Source organism: Epinephelus moara, chromosome 5 (genome assembly GCF_006386435.1).
Source record: "Epinephelus moara isolate mb chromosome 5, YSFRI_EMoa_1.0, whole genome shotgun sequence".
NCBI classification, from domain to species: domain Eukaryota; kingdom Metazoa; phylum Chordata; class Actinopteri; order Perciformes; family Serranidae; genus Epinephelus; species Epinephelus moara.
In genome coordinates, this window is record NC_065510.1 from 3422545 (window position 1) to 3440675 (window position 18131).

Consider the following 18131-nt stretch of genomic DNA (forward strand, 5'->3'; position numbering starts at 1 on the left):
GCACCAACAACCATGCCACGTTCAAAGTCACTTCAATCACCTTTCTTCATCATTCTGATGCTCCGTTTGAACTTCAGCAGCTCGTCTTCACCATGTCTACATGACTAAATGTTAATGAGCTGCTGACACCTGATTGGCTGATTAGATATTTGCGTTAACAAGCAGTTGAATAGGTGTACCTAATAAAGTGGCCTGTGAGTGTATAAGTGAATTATTTAAACAGCTTCTCTATGGGGCTGATTTAGTCTCAAGTTTTAGTCGCCCACTCGACACATCGGTGTTGTGGGTTTCACTTCCTGTCTCATGTGGGGCATTATGGGTAAAGATGTGGATTAGAGATATCTGTAATAAGCTTCCGTTTCATCTCTCGGTTTTTATCAGGCTGAGGGAAAAAAAAACGTGTCAACAAGTCTGCTGCGTTTTCACTTTTACTTCCTCGATGGTCGGGCTGAGTTTAAACTGTTCCACACTCACATGGAAGTGACACCAGCAGAGGGCCATTATTTTTACATAAGTAAGATATAACTAATCACACACACAATGAGGAACAGAAACTCAGGTGCTGGTTTTAGGGGGCAGGTTCANTGGTGGTGTACAGAGCCAAAATGACGACAACTGTATCATTGTCCAAATAATTATGGACCTGACTGTAACTAATCACACACACAATGAGGAACAGAAACTCAGGTGCTGGTTTTAGGGGGCAGGTTCAGACTTTTTTCAGTATCTTCCTTTGAGGACGAACAACAGGTTAAAAAAACAAAAGAAGTCAAAGTTCACAAACATGAAATATTGTCTGAAAACAAGCAGCTCTACGTGAACTTTGTCGAAATACAATTCAGTTTAAATTGGAAAAACTTTGACTGTTTAGTCACAACAACATTTCTGATTTCAGGTAAAAAAAAAGCAGAGTTTCAGATTTAGTTTGTTGAAACTTGACTGTTATTGATTTTTCCTGACTCACCTCTGCTCGGAGCCAGAGGGTTCAGAGGTCGGTACACTGATCTGGGCCTGTCAGCAAAGGAAGAAAGATTTTTATTAGTGATCAATAAACACGAGAGGATCAGAGTCACACTGACGGGAAGGTGTTTGTTTTTCTTTCCTTTTCATTAGACACGTATATAAACAAACAACATAATGTCACAGTGCCCTCGAGCGTGTGTGTGTGTGTGTGTGTGTCTCACTTGAAGCAGTTTTCCTCGTAGATGCTGTTCCAGACTCTCCAGGCTGAGGGACCCTTGTATCCAGTGAATCGCTCCGGATTTAGCAGCAGATCAACGTACTCTGCATCAGGAGAGGTTTCATCTAACACACACACACACACACACAAAACAGACTTCAATGGACTGAGAGCATCGACCGATGTAGGTGAGCTCATTGTGATGTGTAAACTTTTCATAGTCACTGACTTCATGTTGGCTGGGTGATAAAATGATCTCAAAACGAGACCTCATTAAAATGTATGTCGATTATAAGTCATTTTTACTCCATATAGATCGACCCAGATCGATCCAAACAGCAGGAGTTAACAGACAGCTGTCAGTCAGTCTGCAGTGCTGGGGATGCACGTTATTGTACACGCCCATTTTTCACTGCATAGTGTGTGCCGAGGTGAGGAGGAAGTGAAAGTAATGTGGACTTAATGAAAAGAGCAGAAAATGAGTGGTGAGACGCAAAGCTGTGGTGAAGCAAAAAAGGTTACACAATGTCCATAATTTGGAATAATAACATTTTAAGTCTTGTGTGTGATTTATCCTGGCTTCATATGAGCAGAGGAAATCTCTGCTCGTCGCTAGGCTAATTTATACAATGTAAAATGCCATAGGCTTGTGCTAATGACGTTAGCATGTTGTATTTGTTTGGAAAACGTGTTTAGTATAAGACAGTTTGTTTTTTTGAACCTGCGACCGCTGCAGTGAGGCATCACCTCTGTACATGGGGCGCTGACACTATCCACTACGCTACCAACGCCCCTAGTATAAGACAGTTGTTTTGTCAGTGAACCTTGTGAGCTGTAATGGAGCCGAATTTTGTGCTGTTGCCTTTGTTAAATGTTGCTGTTGTCCCTGGCTTCATATGAGTAGAGGAAACGTTTGCTAGCTGCTAGGCTAGTTTATACAATGTAAAATGCCATAGGCTTGTGCTAATAACGTTAACATGTTGTATTTGTGGGGAAAATGTGTCCAGATAAAGACAAGTGTTTGTCTGTGAATGCTGCGAGTTATAGTGAAGCTGATTTGTGTTTGAAACTGTCTCTATTAAGCCATGTTTAATGTGTGTTTAATGTGTGTTAAATGAGTGTTTTGCATTCGACATCTCAAATGTGGCTTTGACCTGCAACTGTTAACATTTAGTTCATTTCGTAGAAAAAAAACGAGCTATATGTCGTGTATCAACCTATAAATACCAAGCTATGAATTTCTGTCCCTATTGCCCAGCCCTAGGCTGTGGTGTAGAGATGCATGCCCAAAAGAAAAGCCCACACTTCTGGTCAGAGGGAAACACGCCTACTTTCTTGGATGTCAGCAGGGTTTTGGATGTGCACAAACATCACAACGTCGACCTTTTAAAGAAAGTGGTTTTACTTTAATCAGAGAATGCACAGCTGCATTTTCGTGGTAATAATAGTGAGATATTCTTTTTTATTACTCATGTAAACAGCTTAGTGGGAATATTGTTTTTTCAGAATAAGGGCAAAACCAGAATATTTTGCGCCCATTAACACTTTCTCCCCTACCATGACAGTGTTAAACAGAACAGATGATTCAGCTTTTCTTTGATGGAGCAGATAATATGACGTTTGTCCTGAGGGTGGCAGCGGAGGGAAAGTCATGAGGTCTGTAAAATCTAAACTGATGTGAATTTTCATGGAGATTTGCACATTTGATTTTGATATTTCAGTGTACAAGTGGAAGATATGTTGTGATTGTGGTGTCAGATTAAAAGTCAGGATGATCATACAAGAGAAGAAACATCCACCACACGGATCTGGTAAACCTGTCCGCTAGTTGCTCAGGTGTGGTGCTGTAGGTCAAAGTGTTGGACGGACAGAGTAAATCCTCACCATCCAGCTCACAGAAGTGGTCCTGAGCATCGTCGTGTCTCGCCCAGTCAGCGAACGCCTCTTTACTCTGGTTACTGAAACAGGAAGTAATAACCTTTGTCAATCACAGAGGCGACACGGTGACATCACAGCAGGAATGAATTGGAAAGAGAAAGAATATGATTTAAAAAAATTAACAACTTGATTAATTCAAACATTTATGGAGAACAAAAATACACAAACTTTTCTATTGCTAAGAACGACTTCTCACTTTTTTGTTTGTGAGTTTCAGACCCTGAAATAAATGTTCTCAAATCAGCCTTTTCTGACGCTGCTGTTATTAACTAGCCTGTGGAATAACCCTGGAAATTAACCTGACTCCTGTCTGACTGCTGAGCGTGGTGTCTGTCCTTTCAAATTAAAATCACACATGGTCCAGTCATATAGGTTTGGATTTATTTTGAAAAGGTGTATCCGCAACGTTGCAGCACTGTGGCACACGCTCTAAAGGCGATTTGTCTCCATAAAGGCCTATTTATGCTCCCTTTACGTACGAAAATGTATACGTCCGTTCCTTTACGTCAAAAGTTTATAACAACAACAAACTCAAAAACAAACATGGCGACTGTGGAGGAGATAAGTGTTGTAGGAGGCGGTGGTCGGTGAGGCCGTTAAATACATCGACTGGAGGACGGAGAATTCCTTTCCTCAAAAAGTTCCGCCATTGTTATTTCTTCTTCGTGTCTCACTAGAGCTACGTATCGGGTAGTGACAGCAACGCTGCCCCCACGGTTCCCAGTGGTACTGCTCCGTTTGGCCCGTATCCGTAAGCTTTATGGAAATGTGCAGAAATACGAACAAAATGAACGCAGAGCACGGCCAGAAGGCTCCGTCCATATCCGGATCCGTATTTAACGTTGAGCATAAATGGGCCTTAAAACGGGGCTGTCTGTGCAGTAGAAAGAAGCAGGTACTACATGGTACTACATGACCACAGAAAACAGAGCATGGTTAAATAAAGCAGAAGATTTCAGACTTAAATCTGAATTTTGAGGATTTATTTTAAGGTTTAATCAAACCTCAGGGACCCACAGCATCCCTCTGATTATTGATTAATGATTAAGCGATAGCTGCAGGGTCGAGGTTTGCAAATTTCCAGTTTGGTGAAAGATGAGAAACAAAGAAATAAAGTATGATGTGGATGACAGACTCGTCCAGGTTTCATACCACAGCCCTGACGTGACTCTGTGACTGCTCACAGTAGATTTAAGTCTCTTTTCTCTTCCTGGTTTGTTCACAATGAGGTTATTTTTAGACTTTTGAGTCGAGCAGGTTGAGCAGGTTTTTAATATCCAGAGTGTCGTATTATCTTTGTAGTTTCAGCACAAACTTATCGGTGGTTTGAATTTGCCTTCATTTGATTCTAACTGCCAGTGTCTGAACTGATGATAACCCTCCGTATTTTCCATGACAGCGATGCAGCTGAGGTCAGTCTGCTGTGAAGCGCGCAGCAGCTGCCGGCTAGACGTCTGTGAATGTTTGACCTGCTCACTATCAGCTGCTGGAGCTGCTTTGCATTTTGAGTAAATGAGCTGCTGCAGCTGACAGAGTGAAAGATAAAGACAACAGGAGGAGGTCTGTGGTGTCACCTCAGGGTGCTGTTGATGGCGCCCAGCTCTTTGGCCTGTTCACACTCCGTCATGTCCGACATCGTATTTGCTGCCTGGGAATACTGGAAACAGAGAGAGAAGTTTAGTGAGAGGGACGGTGCAGCTGCTGATGTCATGCTAATAATGAACTAGTTCAGCTGAAGGAAAATCTCGTTTTGATGAAGTGGTGTCATTTTTTATGAGCCCACAACAAGTGAGGATGGTCGATAGGGTACCTTTGGAACCAACAGTAACTCTTCAGACATAGTGACTGAAATAACAGTAATAATAATAAAAATAGGACGAGAATAATCCGATGACATCACACACGTTGGGACAGACAACCAGGGATGATTGATCGCCAACCAACGTCTAGTCTGTCGTGTCTGGCGGCCAAGTCACAGTACAATTTTATGACTCCACAATCAGCTAATCTGACAGTGACTGTCAGAACAGACAAAAACTGTCACGTAGTCTGAACCGTCTTCTGTTGCACAGCAGGCACCTCAAACTCATCTCTCCCTTCTTTAGCTCTGACTGGTCGACACAAAATGCATCACTTCCTGTGCGCCTGCGTGGGAAAGTCGCCGCAGACACCACAGCTCCAGCACAGTGAGAAATACATGGAGCTTTCCCTGGTGGTTTATCAGCATTGTGTGAACTGGTTTGGCGAGAGTGCAACAGACGTTCATTTATATGTTCATTTTTTAAGATCCACTGTAAACGCTGTGAATCAGAGCCGACTGAAGCTGCTGTCAGCGAGGAAACCACAAGCTGTAACAGCCACGAGTGTTTGAAAATACAGATTTCAGGTGGAGTGTCACGCTTGTTACACACTTAACCTGTCAAGTTCCAGATGGGTCAGTTAGCGATCTGTAAACTCCTGCAGACGCTCCTCACACACTGCTGAGGTGGCACACAGTCGTGTTTCCCAGCTGACGGCCAGTGAAACACTGCCGACCTTGACTGGGACGTGTGCAGATGTCCAAACACTTCTGGCTCATTACAGGACAAACATCAGGCTGCGAGCCAAGAGCTGCTGGCAAACACTCAATCCTCAGTCTCTACATGGAAACTATCGGAGCAGATAAGCTGAGTGCTGGAAGAGTAAAGTGTGTGTGTGTGTGTGTGTGTGTGTGTGTGTGTTTTTACTGAATCAGCTAATGAGACAGAAAGTGCTGGAACAAACACAGCTGGTCCTGAACTGCATCAAACACATAAAAGGAGTTTGTTGTCCAAAGATGAAGGACATGTATAAAATCAGTTCAACAACAGGCTGCGTTCACAGATGGTTAACAAAAGTCTGGTGATCTCTCTCTCTCTCTCTCTCTCTCTCTCTCTCTCTCTCTCTCTCTCTCTCTCTCTCCCTCAAGGCTTTCCATGTAAGCATGTGGAAGGGCAGGAAGTTTTGCTTTTTTCTGCCTTGAGGCTTTCCACGCTTGGAAGGGCAGAGAGGTTTGCTCTCTTCTGCCTTGAGGCTTTCCACCTAAGCGTGTGGAAGGGCAGGGAGGTTTGCTCTCTTCTGCCTTGAGGCTTTCCACCTAAGCATGTGGAAGGGCAGGGAGGTTTACTCTCTTCTGCCTTGAGGCTTTCCACCTAAGCATGTGGAAGGGCAGTTTGCTCTCCCTGCCTTGAGGCTTTCCACCTAAGCGTGTGGAAGGGCATGGACGTTTGCTCTCCCTGCCTCGAAGCTTTCCAAGATTGGAAGGGCAGGGAGGATGGCACTTTCTGCCTTGAGGCTTTCTACATAATCACGCAGAAGGGGCAGAGAGGTGTGCTCTTCATGCCTTAGGCTTTCCACATAGGCACATGGAAGAGGCTTTCTGTGTAGGCCCGAGGAAAGGCAGAGAGACCCCAGAACAGAGCCATACTGCTAAATATAACACTGCAAATGGAAATAAAGTTTCCTTTGACTTAAGTGTTCCTGACTGACATTTAATCAGTTCATCGCTGAGTCCAAGTGGACGTTTTTGCCAAATATGAAGAATCTCCCTAAAGGCATTTGTGAGACACAAAGTGAGATTGCAAAACGTCTGGACACCCTGCTTTAGTTACATTCACTGTTTCTACCCGAGGGAACAAAGAAACATGTTAAAGTGATTGACTTTAGAAAGTCTCTCACCTTGTTGTAGTTCCCAGACTTGATGCCCACTGGGATCTTACTCTGTAAAACACAACAGAGATCAACAAACAAACAAGAGACACTTTTATCTAAACAGCTAAATAAATGAACCCCCCCAAAAAAAATCATGCATCAGAACACAGTATAAAAACAATTTTAGTAATTTCATCAGTGATTGAAAACTGACATTAAACTAGTAAAAACAAATACAACATGCTAACGTTTTTAGCACAAGCCTATGGCATTTTATATTGAATAAATTAGCCTAGCGACTTCCTCTGCTCATATGAAGCCAGGATAAATCACACACAAGACTTAAAATGCTATTTTAGTGGAGGCTTTATTGTCTTCACAATTTATTGTTTCTTATCTGTGAAATTAAAGTAAATAAAAGGTGGACAAAAAAATTATATTATTCACAATAATAAGCATAAACAACTACCACAGTCATTGAATCAGCCATGTAGAGCAGACGGATGTTAAAGCCTTATTCCTGTGCTGTTTCTTTTCATTCCTATTGTTTAATTTACACACCTACTTTGTAATTTGCTCGACAAATAAGACGCATTATTGTTATAACTTTTGTTAATATTAAGCAGGAGTGAGTGTGGTTGACCTCTGACCTCTGGACAGGGCTCCACATGGCAGTCTTTGATGGCACAATGTCCGTCGTCGGGCCAGAAGGGACACGGTCGCTTCAGGTTCACCTGGAGATGAGAAGATTACATTATTTAAAGTCTGGTTCAACTTAACCAACCGCACTGTCTTTGTTAGTTTCACCTTGCTCTACTAAAATTATTATTATTCTTTAAGGAAGTAGGATTTCAAGATATTTACATGATAAACATCACACAAAAATTCATCCATCCATTTGTAACCGCTTATCCGAAGCTGGGTCACAGGAGCAGGCATCCCTCTTAACAGCAACACTTTCCAGCTCCTCCTGGAGGACCCCGAGGCGTTCCCAGGCCAGATGAGATATATAATCCCTCCAGTGTGTTCTGGGTCTGCCCCAGGGCCTCCTACCAGTAGGACGTGCCCGGAACACCTCTAACAGGAGGCGCCCAGGAGGATCCTGATCAGATGCCTGAACCACCTCATCTGACCCCTTTGGACACGAAGGAGCAGCGGCTCTACTCCGAGCTCCTTGCTTTATCTCTAAAACCCTGTCTCCACCAAACCCTTCCAGTCCAGTACCTGTGGAACCAGCAGTAAGCCTTCAGACATGGTACCTAGACCCTCTGTCTGTTCTGTATTTCCTCATCAGCGGTGACACAGATAGAAGTCTGCACCTGGTTTATCGTCCACAGAACAAGGCTGCACGCCCACATTTTCAGAACAAAATAGAACAGGCTGCAGTGAGAGTCTCTCTCCATGGGATATTTAAAAATAGCAGCTTTGTGCATTTAGTCCTTCTCAGGCAAGCTCAGGGGTTTAGTGTTGCTGTAGCCCACAGGAAGTGAGGATTAGAATATATGACCTTCACATAATCCGCTCCAAATTAATCTATATTTTTAAAGTCATTACTAAAAGTGTGTGTCATATAAAAACTAAAGTGATGGTCAAAGTTGTCACAGTGAAATTTAAGGTGTGCTGATGGATTCACGTCATCAACTCATGCATTGAGTAACATTACAAGTTAACGTTCCACCTTAAAAGTTGCCGGCAGTCGGCCCAGTGAATGAAGTTATTTTTTTCTCTTTCATTTTATAGTTGTAGTTTACTGATGTATGAACAGAGGTTACATAAAACCAGAGTAACCGTCCTCTACTGACCAATCAGACTGCAGGGTTTCTAGCTCCACCTTTTAGTACCAGATCTGTGTGCTAGGTACCCCAACAGAGGGGGGACCAAACATGGGGACGCTAAGGAACGCTTCTGTTGGTACCATCCACAACTTTTACTGTGGAGACAGAAAACTAACGTACCGAACTGAACTGTACCAGACTGCCAGGTGGAAACGGGGCTTAAGACTGAGCCCAGCCACCCTTCTAAGGAAACTAATTTCAGCCGCTTGTATTCATGATCTCATTCTTTCGGTCACTACGCAGAGCTTATGATCATAGGTGAGGGTTGGGACGTAGATGGACCAGTGCATTGAATGCTTTGCAGGAGAGAGTTACCGCCCCATGTATCTCAGGGAGTGAGGATTCACACAAAAATAAACAAATATAGATAAAATAATGGCTCACCTCAGCATCCAGTATTGGTAAAAGCAAAAATGCAATTACACATTTATACTGTGATTTTTTTTTTAAATTTTTAATTTTATATACTTTATTAATCCCTAAGGGAAAATTCAATTTCAATTTTTCACTCTGTTGTCAATTACACACAGGTCCGAACACACACATGCACAAACTGGACCTATACATGCACTAAGTGGAGAGATGTCAGAGTGGGCTGCCCATGACAGGCGCTCCGAGCGGTTGGGGGGTTCGGTGCCTTGCTCAGGGGCACCTCTGCAGTGCCCAGGAGGTGAACTGGCACCTCTCCAGCTACCAGTCCACGCTCCATATTTTGGTCCGGACGGGGACTTGACAGGCGACCCTCCGGTTCCCAACCCAAGTCCCTACTGCCGCCCCAACTGTTCCATTAACAGATGAGTTTAACACAGACGTTACTCACTGACAGCCCACTGTATCTGTTCAGGGACTACTGTTGCAATCGTTTCAGTATTTCACAATAATTCACACTTCATTCTTCCTGTTGTGCAACAGCCTCGTAAAAACAGCTAAATGTGACTAAACACTAAAGCTGTTGTTGTCTTCAACAAGACGCCTGATTTCTCCAAGCAGACATTAAATACATGACAAAGCATTCACACAGACAGGTTCTGTGTTAAGAATAGCATGAACCTGAATATCAGGGCGTGTCCTCTGCAAAGCGCCGGTCACACCAGCAGACGCTGTCACTGCAGCTACCTGCAGAACTCTGCCTCAGACAAACTGAGGGAAACACTATTACAAGTTTCAGCAGATTGTGAAGGACAGCAGCGAAGACATTTTGTTTTTACAGATTTCCTGAAATAAAATAAACACATTTACGAACAAATCCATTTAAACGAGAAGAAACTGATCACTGCTGTTTACAGAAAACAAGAAGCACGGCTCAGTAAACTCTGTCACTCATAGAAAGTGAATAGAAAGGAGGAAGAAATGCAAATGAGACAGACGACACACTGTGCTCATTTTTAGGTTCATACTTGTAGTTTGGGTTTTCACTAGACAGTATAAATTTTGACAGCTGTTTTAGAGCCTCGAGATGAAAATGTTTATTAGTGTTAGTCACATTTTAGTCATATTTATCCTTCATAGATATAGTCGATGGAAATTCAAAACGTTTTAGTCGATTTTTATTCATATTGTTTTCTGTGAGTCTGATTCATGGATCATAAATCAGACTCAAGGTGACAGGTTGTATGAAATAATGTGTGTGTCATGTCTCCAGCAGTGTGTGACAGGTTTAAGGGCTGATTTACGAGCACACACTTACTGATCATCATCTGAAAAGCTCAACATCTCTCTATTTATGCTCTCAACAAATAACTAATGTGAGCCAACTAGGATTTGTCCCCAGGTTCACTGTAAACTCTGACTTATCCATGTGACTGTTAAGAAGCAGAAACATAACTTGTTTCTTCATGTGCAACATGTTAGTCTGGAGGTTTAAACTGGTGTCCTCTCACAGAGTTGGTGATTCAAACTAAACTTTCATCTCTGTCAGAGAAAACTGATCTGAGTTCAGACTGTTTACTTACAGCACAGCTACACTCACAGATAACTGAGCCTCCTACCTGCCTGTCAAACACCATCAACCTAGGGCTGGACGATTAATCGAATTTTAATCATGATTTCGATTTTGGCTTCTCACGATCATAAAAACATTATAATCGAAGAAAAACGATTAATGGGCCGCACGGCACGGCGTGTATGTAAGTTCCTGTGCTGGAAAAGCACCGTGGCGTGTATGTAAGTTCCTGTGCTGGAAAAGCACCGTGAATGCACCTGTGTTATGTGCAGCAGCAAGCGTGTGACGTGTGTGGATCAATAATATGTGGAGCGAGCGATTGAGAACATGGCAGAAAGGCAGCCTTTGGTTGAGAAGAAAGGTAGGACAACTTCAGTTATCTGTCACTGTCACGCTGTCATGTCTGCCCCCCAAGGCAACACGAGCGGGAAAAAAAAGTCCAAAAAAGTTAATAACTTACAAATTATGGCGAAAAGGTAGTTTCTTACAACCCTAGAATTAAGAAAAATATTCACAAACGAAAAAACACTTCTGGTTGCTGATAAGTAGTGCCTAACTTTTGATTTAACAATAAAAATTAAAACCCTCGGCGCACTGCAGCGCAAGCAGACAGATGCGCGACTCAGAGCAGCATGTGTCACTGACACCAGACCGGTGGAAAATGTCACCATCAGCATATTATTTTACATCAATAAAATCTATTTTATCATAATTTTGAGTCACATTGTTGAAAGAATTTAGCTGTCTGTGTTCAAGCAGGATAATAGGTCTCCATTCATTGCACGTCAGGCTTTCTACTTCCTTGTCGGAGATGGTGTTGCGTTCAAGGTCCCCCCCAAAAAAACGGGAGGGAAAAAAAGGCCGAATATTCGATTTTTTTTTCCACAATTAAATCCCGTGCTATCGAACTTGGGTCAGCCCTAGTATATATTTTTATTTATTGTTTTTATTGCTAATATTATTTTTTTTTTTTTTACTGCTTACTTGTTGCTAATTTATTTCTGGCTGTTCTTTTAAGTTATAATTAAAGTTGAGTTTTGGTGGAGTTTTGAAATCAATGAATAATCGTGTTTATTAATCGTGATTTCAATATCAATCAAAATAATTGTGATTATTATTTTTGCCATAATCGTCCAGCCCTACATCAACCCACAAACGTTTACCAGCCTGTCGCTCATCAGGCATCTGAAGAGAATCACAAGTACAGCTGTTCTCGGCTTTCAATGTCCAATAGTCCACCAAGAACAATTCACGTCACGTCACGTCATGTCAACGAAACTGAAACATAGATTACATCTTAGTTTTTAATTATCAAGGCCTATCTTTAGCTTGTCACTGTTTTTTTGTCACAGTTTTCTTAAATAAAATAAACACTACTACTAGAACATGTTACGTGCTTTAATGACGTGCTTGAAACACTTTATTTTCCTTTACCATTTCTGACTTGAGAAATCTGATTTTCATTCTTTTTATGAAAAGAAGATGACATCACACGAGGTCCATACTTAAACTGAAGAATCGCTGCATGTGGACTGTTTATTTTATTCATGAGTGAGTGCAGTGAGTCGTATTCACGGTGAAACAGCAGCTCTTACTCTGTAGTATCTGAAGTAGTCTTTCTCCGTCAGCTTCTTGATTCGAGGGTAAATCTTGAAGTTGTTGAAGACGTCGATGCTTTCCACGTCACAGAAGCAGTCGTCCAGGACTCCTGTCAGCTGCAGCGGAGCAGAGAGAAACAGGCTGTTACTGCACGATGACACTTCTCTCACACAACACAACTTTCACAACCACCAAACAATTACTCGGACTAAATTTAGATGCTCGAGCCCGACTCACACAGGACTGGTTTTATCAGGGGACCTCCTGTAATTTACAAATAACTCCCCAGGACTGTGCTTCATGCGACACACTCACACAGGATAACTGAAGTCTGTGTTTTACTTTAAAAGCTGTTGCTTTTAACCGAGGCGGGAGACGAGACAGGAGGCCGGCTGCCTACCTGCACTGCCATACATAATACATCCACCCCCGCTGTGTCACCTGACCCCCTGCAGGTCTTACAAAATTCAGACCTCCACCTGATCAACACAGACGCTGCATCTTAAAGACAAATCTGTTTGACCTGAGGATCAACTAAAAAACCAGAGTGTGAATCTGAGAGCACTGATCAGTTCCGTAAACAGAGGGAGGCATTAAAAGCTGACGGGCGTTAACGCCACGCACGTGGAGTGAGGAGGCTTTGGATTGGCCGATAAATAAACTCTGTTGTACCTGCTACAGTCAGTACGTTTACCTGCACAGCTAAGTGGAGCTACAGTTCCAGCTGGACGAGGACATCTAACTGGCCTACTGTCCTTGTCCCAGTATACAAGCACGGGAGGGGAATCCATTTATTGAGCCAAGTATGTGCGACTCCTCTACGATAGGTGGAGATATGCCCCCTTTCAGCTTGTTAGTATTGGACCTTTTTCCTGTTGACCTATTACGTCACAGACCAAACAATGGACAAACAAGTTAGCTACGGTTAGCTAGCAGCTAACTGGTACCATGGTGGACAACTTTACAGCTCTGTATATTTGGTCCGTCCAAAAAGTCACGGCCAGTGCATGAAGAAAAGTTTGGTCCGTCCAAAAAGTCACGGCCAGTGCATGAAGAAAAGCTGAAGTCTCACCCCAAAAAAACAAAACAAAACAAAAAAAACAGCCCACAACACCTGACGTGTTACTGCAGCGTGATTCAAAGTCTAGTCAAAGCTTTGTCGTCCTGCTTGTCTCATTTGTTTTTTTATTTGCATACACAGATGTGTAAAGTGACCAAATCAGTGTTTCCTCACGTGTTACTACGTTGTGTATCCTTCACATGACTGACCAACATTCTAAATGGTAATCAGTGAGGACAATCTAATATCTAGATCTCTGTAAATTAATTATGGTTGACAATTGTTGTTTTTTTTTGTCTATGTGAAATCAAGTGTCGATTCAATGTGTGAGTTTTTGTGCTGGACGAAATCAGTTTTTATCTCACAGGTCTGTAACTTCCTAATAATGTCGTCATGTGTTAACAGGAAAAAAAATTAGGTTACGTATTATTTATTTCAAGGAAGTCAGACAGTGTTCAGCTGGTACACTTTAAATTAATTATTTCCAATTATTGTCAACATCAGGTCGACAGCAACTCGATATAAATGTCACATCACGTCCTGCTCAGCCGCTTGGCAGAGCACATTTTGAGTCACTATAACTTAAAAAACGTGTTGCTGTCTCTACCATTCGGTTTAGGTACGTTACGCTAAAAAAAGTTCACTAGATGTCGCTGTGTCTTTAAATACACAGTTCGCCTCCTACAGGAAGTAGAGGTGGGGGAAATAATCAATACAGGATAGTATCACCATATTTCTGTGTGGCAAAATCGTCACACAGGGCCAAGTGTCGATTTCTTTTAATCATATAAATTATAAAGGTTACAAATACAAATTAAACTTTAGGTTGACACTAGAATACTACAATAAAATGTTTTTTCAGTCTAATGATACAGTTTGTACAGACTGAAAACTTTATTTCATTATATAAAACAGATGTTGACAAAGTTTTCATTTATGGACAGAATTTACAGCTGAAAAAAGGTAAATCGCAATATATTTTATCGCAATAATATTCTATGATGATAATATATTATCGAGGATCTTCTGGTGATTCCCACCTCTAAAAAGTCACTCCAGACATGAGGGCTGTGTGTAGTGGGATTTTATAGTTTCAGCTGTCTCTCTAAACAGATTTATGAAACTTTATACAAGAAATAAAAGTCTAATAAAAGGTCAAATAATTTTTAAAAGCATGCTTTACACACACACACACAAATATATATATTTACGATACAATATCATCACGATACGATATCACGATATGATATTGCGATACTTCAGTCACGATACAATATTGTGATTTTAAATATGTTGCGATATGCTGAATATTGCAATTAAATATATTGCAATTTATTAACCCTTTCAGCTGTAAATTCTGTCCACAAAGGAAAACTTTGTCAACATCTGTTTTATATAATTTGTAAGTTTTCAGTCTGTTCATCTCATTTCAGCCATTTTTTGCAGCAGCAGCAGTAAAATGAATCTATTAGACTTATTATTTTATTCTAGTGGGCTGCCTACAGTTTAATTTGTATTTGTAATATTAATAATTTAAACAATAAAAAAAAACGATTCTCAACACAACAATATGTGATGATGCAATTTTGCCCCTGAATGAAAAAAAACTAGCCTGTATCAATCTTCCTCCACCGCTAATACATCAATCATATATTTGTGGAATGGACCATTTTATTTCACTTTAATTTTATTTATGCAATTATTTTAACTAATCTTATTTCATGTCTATGTTAATACCACTGTGTTGTTGTTGTTGTTGTTGTTGATAAGGGGAAGTATGGTTGTTGTTTTTTGTCTTTTATGAGCTGCTGGAGGCTGAATTTCCCTTCAGGGATGAATTAAGTTATTTCTATTCTATATATGGTAAAGTTAGTGATGCCAAAATACAAAATGTACTATGTTTATAAAAGAATAAAAAGGACGAATAGTGACTGTTGGCATATATTTAAAGTTATTCCATTATATATTTGATTTGATATTTGATCATTTCTAAGATGTTTTTAAAGTGATGTAATGTTCTATACTAGTACTGGTAATATGTTGATATATGTTGGTAAACTAACATGTAACTAGCATTATATAACGTATACGTGGTTTGTAATTTGGAATTTTTTTTTCTTCCTGATTTACATAAAGCGACATCTCAGCTATTGGGTAGAGGCCTATATTTAAAAATTCCGTTAAAACAAAACAAAACAAAACAAAAAACATGTTGTATTTTGTTATTGTTCGTAAAAAGAAATTTAAAAAATGCAAAGAAAACATTTTACATAGCTTTTTTTCTCAGTGTGGACATTAAAAGATTTAAAATTTTACACGGTGTTCTTATTTTTTTAAAAAGCAAATAAAATTAATATTGTTACGTCAAAAATCATCATAACAATAATTTAATAATTAATTAATATCAAGTTTTCCTTTTAAAGAAGTTCCTATTTTATCAACAATTAGTGTCAACTTATATAACATTATATATTATGATTTAATACTTCACATATTTACCTATCTTTTACCGACTTGTATATTCTTTACCTTCATTTATGCAGCTTTACTGTCCCTGTTCCTGGCTGTAATGTCTATTTCTGTGTACGTACATTGTGAGCATTGAAGAAAAAAACAGACTTTAGAGTGTGTGTGTGTGTGTGTGTGTGTGTGTGTGTGTGTGTGTGTGTGTGTGTGTGCGCCCACATACTCAGCCCATGAAGGTGACTCTTCTCATTCAACTTACATATATAGTTATTTTTGGACGGCTACTAAGATATTATTATCAGCACTTTTTTTTATATAGACAAATCCAAAGTTAAACTATTAGACAAAATGAAATATGAAGACAGACACCAGGCGTACAGAGCCAGATGTTAGTGATCAGTAAACATGACAAACTCAGACTATCCTCTCCTACTTCTGTTTTAAACCCTGTTTCTGGTGAGTTCTGTCTGCAGCTGCTCTCAGACACTCTCAAACACCTGGAGAGTCTCAGTCAGTTACAAAAACACATCACACAAACCAGCCCAGACCTCTGAGTGCAGCAGTCCCCCGAGCACCACAACAGGCAGGAAGAAGCAGGTCCCTCTCAGCATGCTGCTGTTTTCTGTCTCAACTTCAAATTAAAACTTCCTCAGTGAAACTTGGTGCCCATATGTCACAGCAGCTGCAGCAGCGGCAGCAGCGGCTCTGTCTGTGGGCTGAGCTGTCACTACTGTCCCCATGCCCGCCCGGAGCCCCGCCCACAAACAACTTGCTGTGACTATAAGCCCCGCCCCCTCGCAGAGCCGGCGCCCTCCCATTTTTGTAGTCCTCTTCCGCGCCTGAGGCCGTTTAGAACGCTTGTTAACTGTGGCGCCAAAAGACTACAACTCCCATGAGAGGGCAAGAGGCGGGCGCTCTGCAACAGCCAATCACGGTACACCACGCTCTACCTACTCAGGAAATGAAATAGTTTGCAGTTTACAGTCTTTTACCAGCTGGTCTCACCAGGAAAGAGTTTTTTTTTTTATATTACACAGATTTATTAGAGAAAAACGTAAATTAAATTCTACTGCATCCTGGCGAAGTTATTTAATATATTTTCTGTCATTAGAAAAAGGTAAAATATTTCTTTAAATAAATAAATAAAAATGTTAAAAAGAGGTCCTATTTCTCTGGACCCGAATTGATCCTCAATCCGTTCATTTTTTGGAAGTGAACAGTTCGAGCACCCTTCTTACTGCAATTCCCTCTTTATTTAATTTCACCTTATTGACTTCCTGTTTGTATTCTATTAATCTTTAATGAGGTTTTTAATATGTGTGCGTTTCTCTGTGTCTTTCTGAGTTTGAGATGGGTGGGGGGGGTTAAAGGAAGGTGTTAGTACACACATACTGTTTTAACAACAAAAATGTGACCCAAAAAAAGGGGCTGATTATTGATGTTTAAACGTATTTCATTTGTACACATTTTCTATTTTACTGAGCTCCGACATGCTGAGAAATATTTATATGAGGACACGACGCAGTAAAATCTGAAATAATTTAGATATGACGCCAACATGTGATGTAATTTAATTTTAAAACGAGATATGTGGCGAATAAATCTTGATTGAGACGTCGTTAGATCAAGTTTTGTCATTATCATTTGCAGTTTTGAGTATAAGTGCTAACTTTTAATGTTAAAGTGTAATAAGGTTAACAAAGACTGTAATAATGTGTAATAATACTTCACACACACACACACACACACACACACACACTGAGATGCTGCTGCTGTTGCTGCTAGCTAGCATCACACGGTGACGTCAAATTAAGATGACAGTAGAAAATGCTAGAAGATTTTCTGAATGGCTGCTGTTGCCGTGTCGTATTTACACATGTAAAGCTTCCACATATAATTATGAACCCGTAATGACCCGGTACCGGCTGCCAGGCTCCGGCAGCACCGTGTCGGTGTCACTTACATGGCAGAAGCAGCTCTGATCCTGGCTGTCTGAGGCTCTGCTCGGATGCTCGCTGTGCTGCGTTTGGGGTTTGACGTTGTTTTGTTGAAACCAACCCAAAACAAAGTTCCCGAAGAACCAGGCCGACAGCAGAACACCCAGCGCCTGTAAAGTTACTTTCCACATCACTCCCTGTGCTGGCGGTCCGCCGGTGGGGGGTAAAATTGAGCAGGAGTCGGCAGGACTTGAGGGAGCTCGGCTCGTCCTGCTGCTGTGTGGCGACTTCGGAGCGACGGTAGCTTCAGGCTAGCTGAAGTTAGCATCCGCAGGCTAACAGCGGCTGTACGAATCAGAGGAGCCCGGTGCCCGACGACCCTCACCCGGATACTTAGACCGATAACTGCCCTCACAGAGCCGGGGTCACTGATTTAACATGAAACACAACTGGAGAAGTTTCTGTGAACCAGCTGCCCCCCCACCTCACTATCAAGTTTACAAAA

General features: G+C 41.2%; 1 protein-coding gene across 2 annotated transcripts in view; it reads right to left on the reverse strand.

The window, feature by feature from the left end:
- The window catches only part of ero1b (endoplasmic reticulum oxidoreductase 1 beta), a 30945-nt gene extending 12814 nt beyond the window's left edge, over positions 1-18131 (reverse strand). The window contains exons 1-8 of one of the 2 annotated variants that reach the window (XM_050043783.1): positions 17653-18131; positions 12160-12279; positions 7438-7521; positions 6815-6856; positions 4693-4775; positions 3065-3138; positions 1185-1305; positions 965-1011 (exon numbers count right to left, since the gene is read on the reverse strand). In XM_050043783.1, the coding sequence (XP_049899740.1) occupies positions 965-1011; positions 1185-1305; positions 3065-3138; positions 4693-4775; positions 6815-6856; positions 7438-7521; positions 12160-12279; positions 17653-17817 (736 nt within the window). In that variant the 5' untranslated portion in view covers positions 17818-18131. Of the gene's footprint in view, positions 1-964; positions 1012-1184; positions 1306-3064; positions 3139-4692; positions 4776-6814; positions 6857-7437; positions 7522-12159; positions 12280-16237; positions 16402-17652 lie in introns of those variants that run through there. The other variant, XM_050043784.1, reaches the window with a different exon arrangement.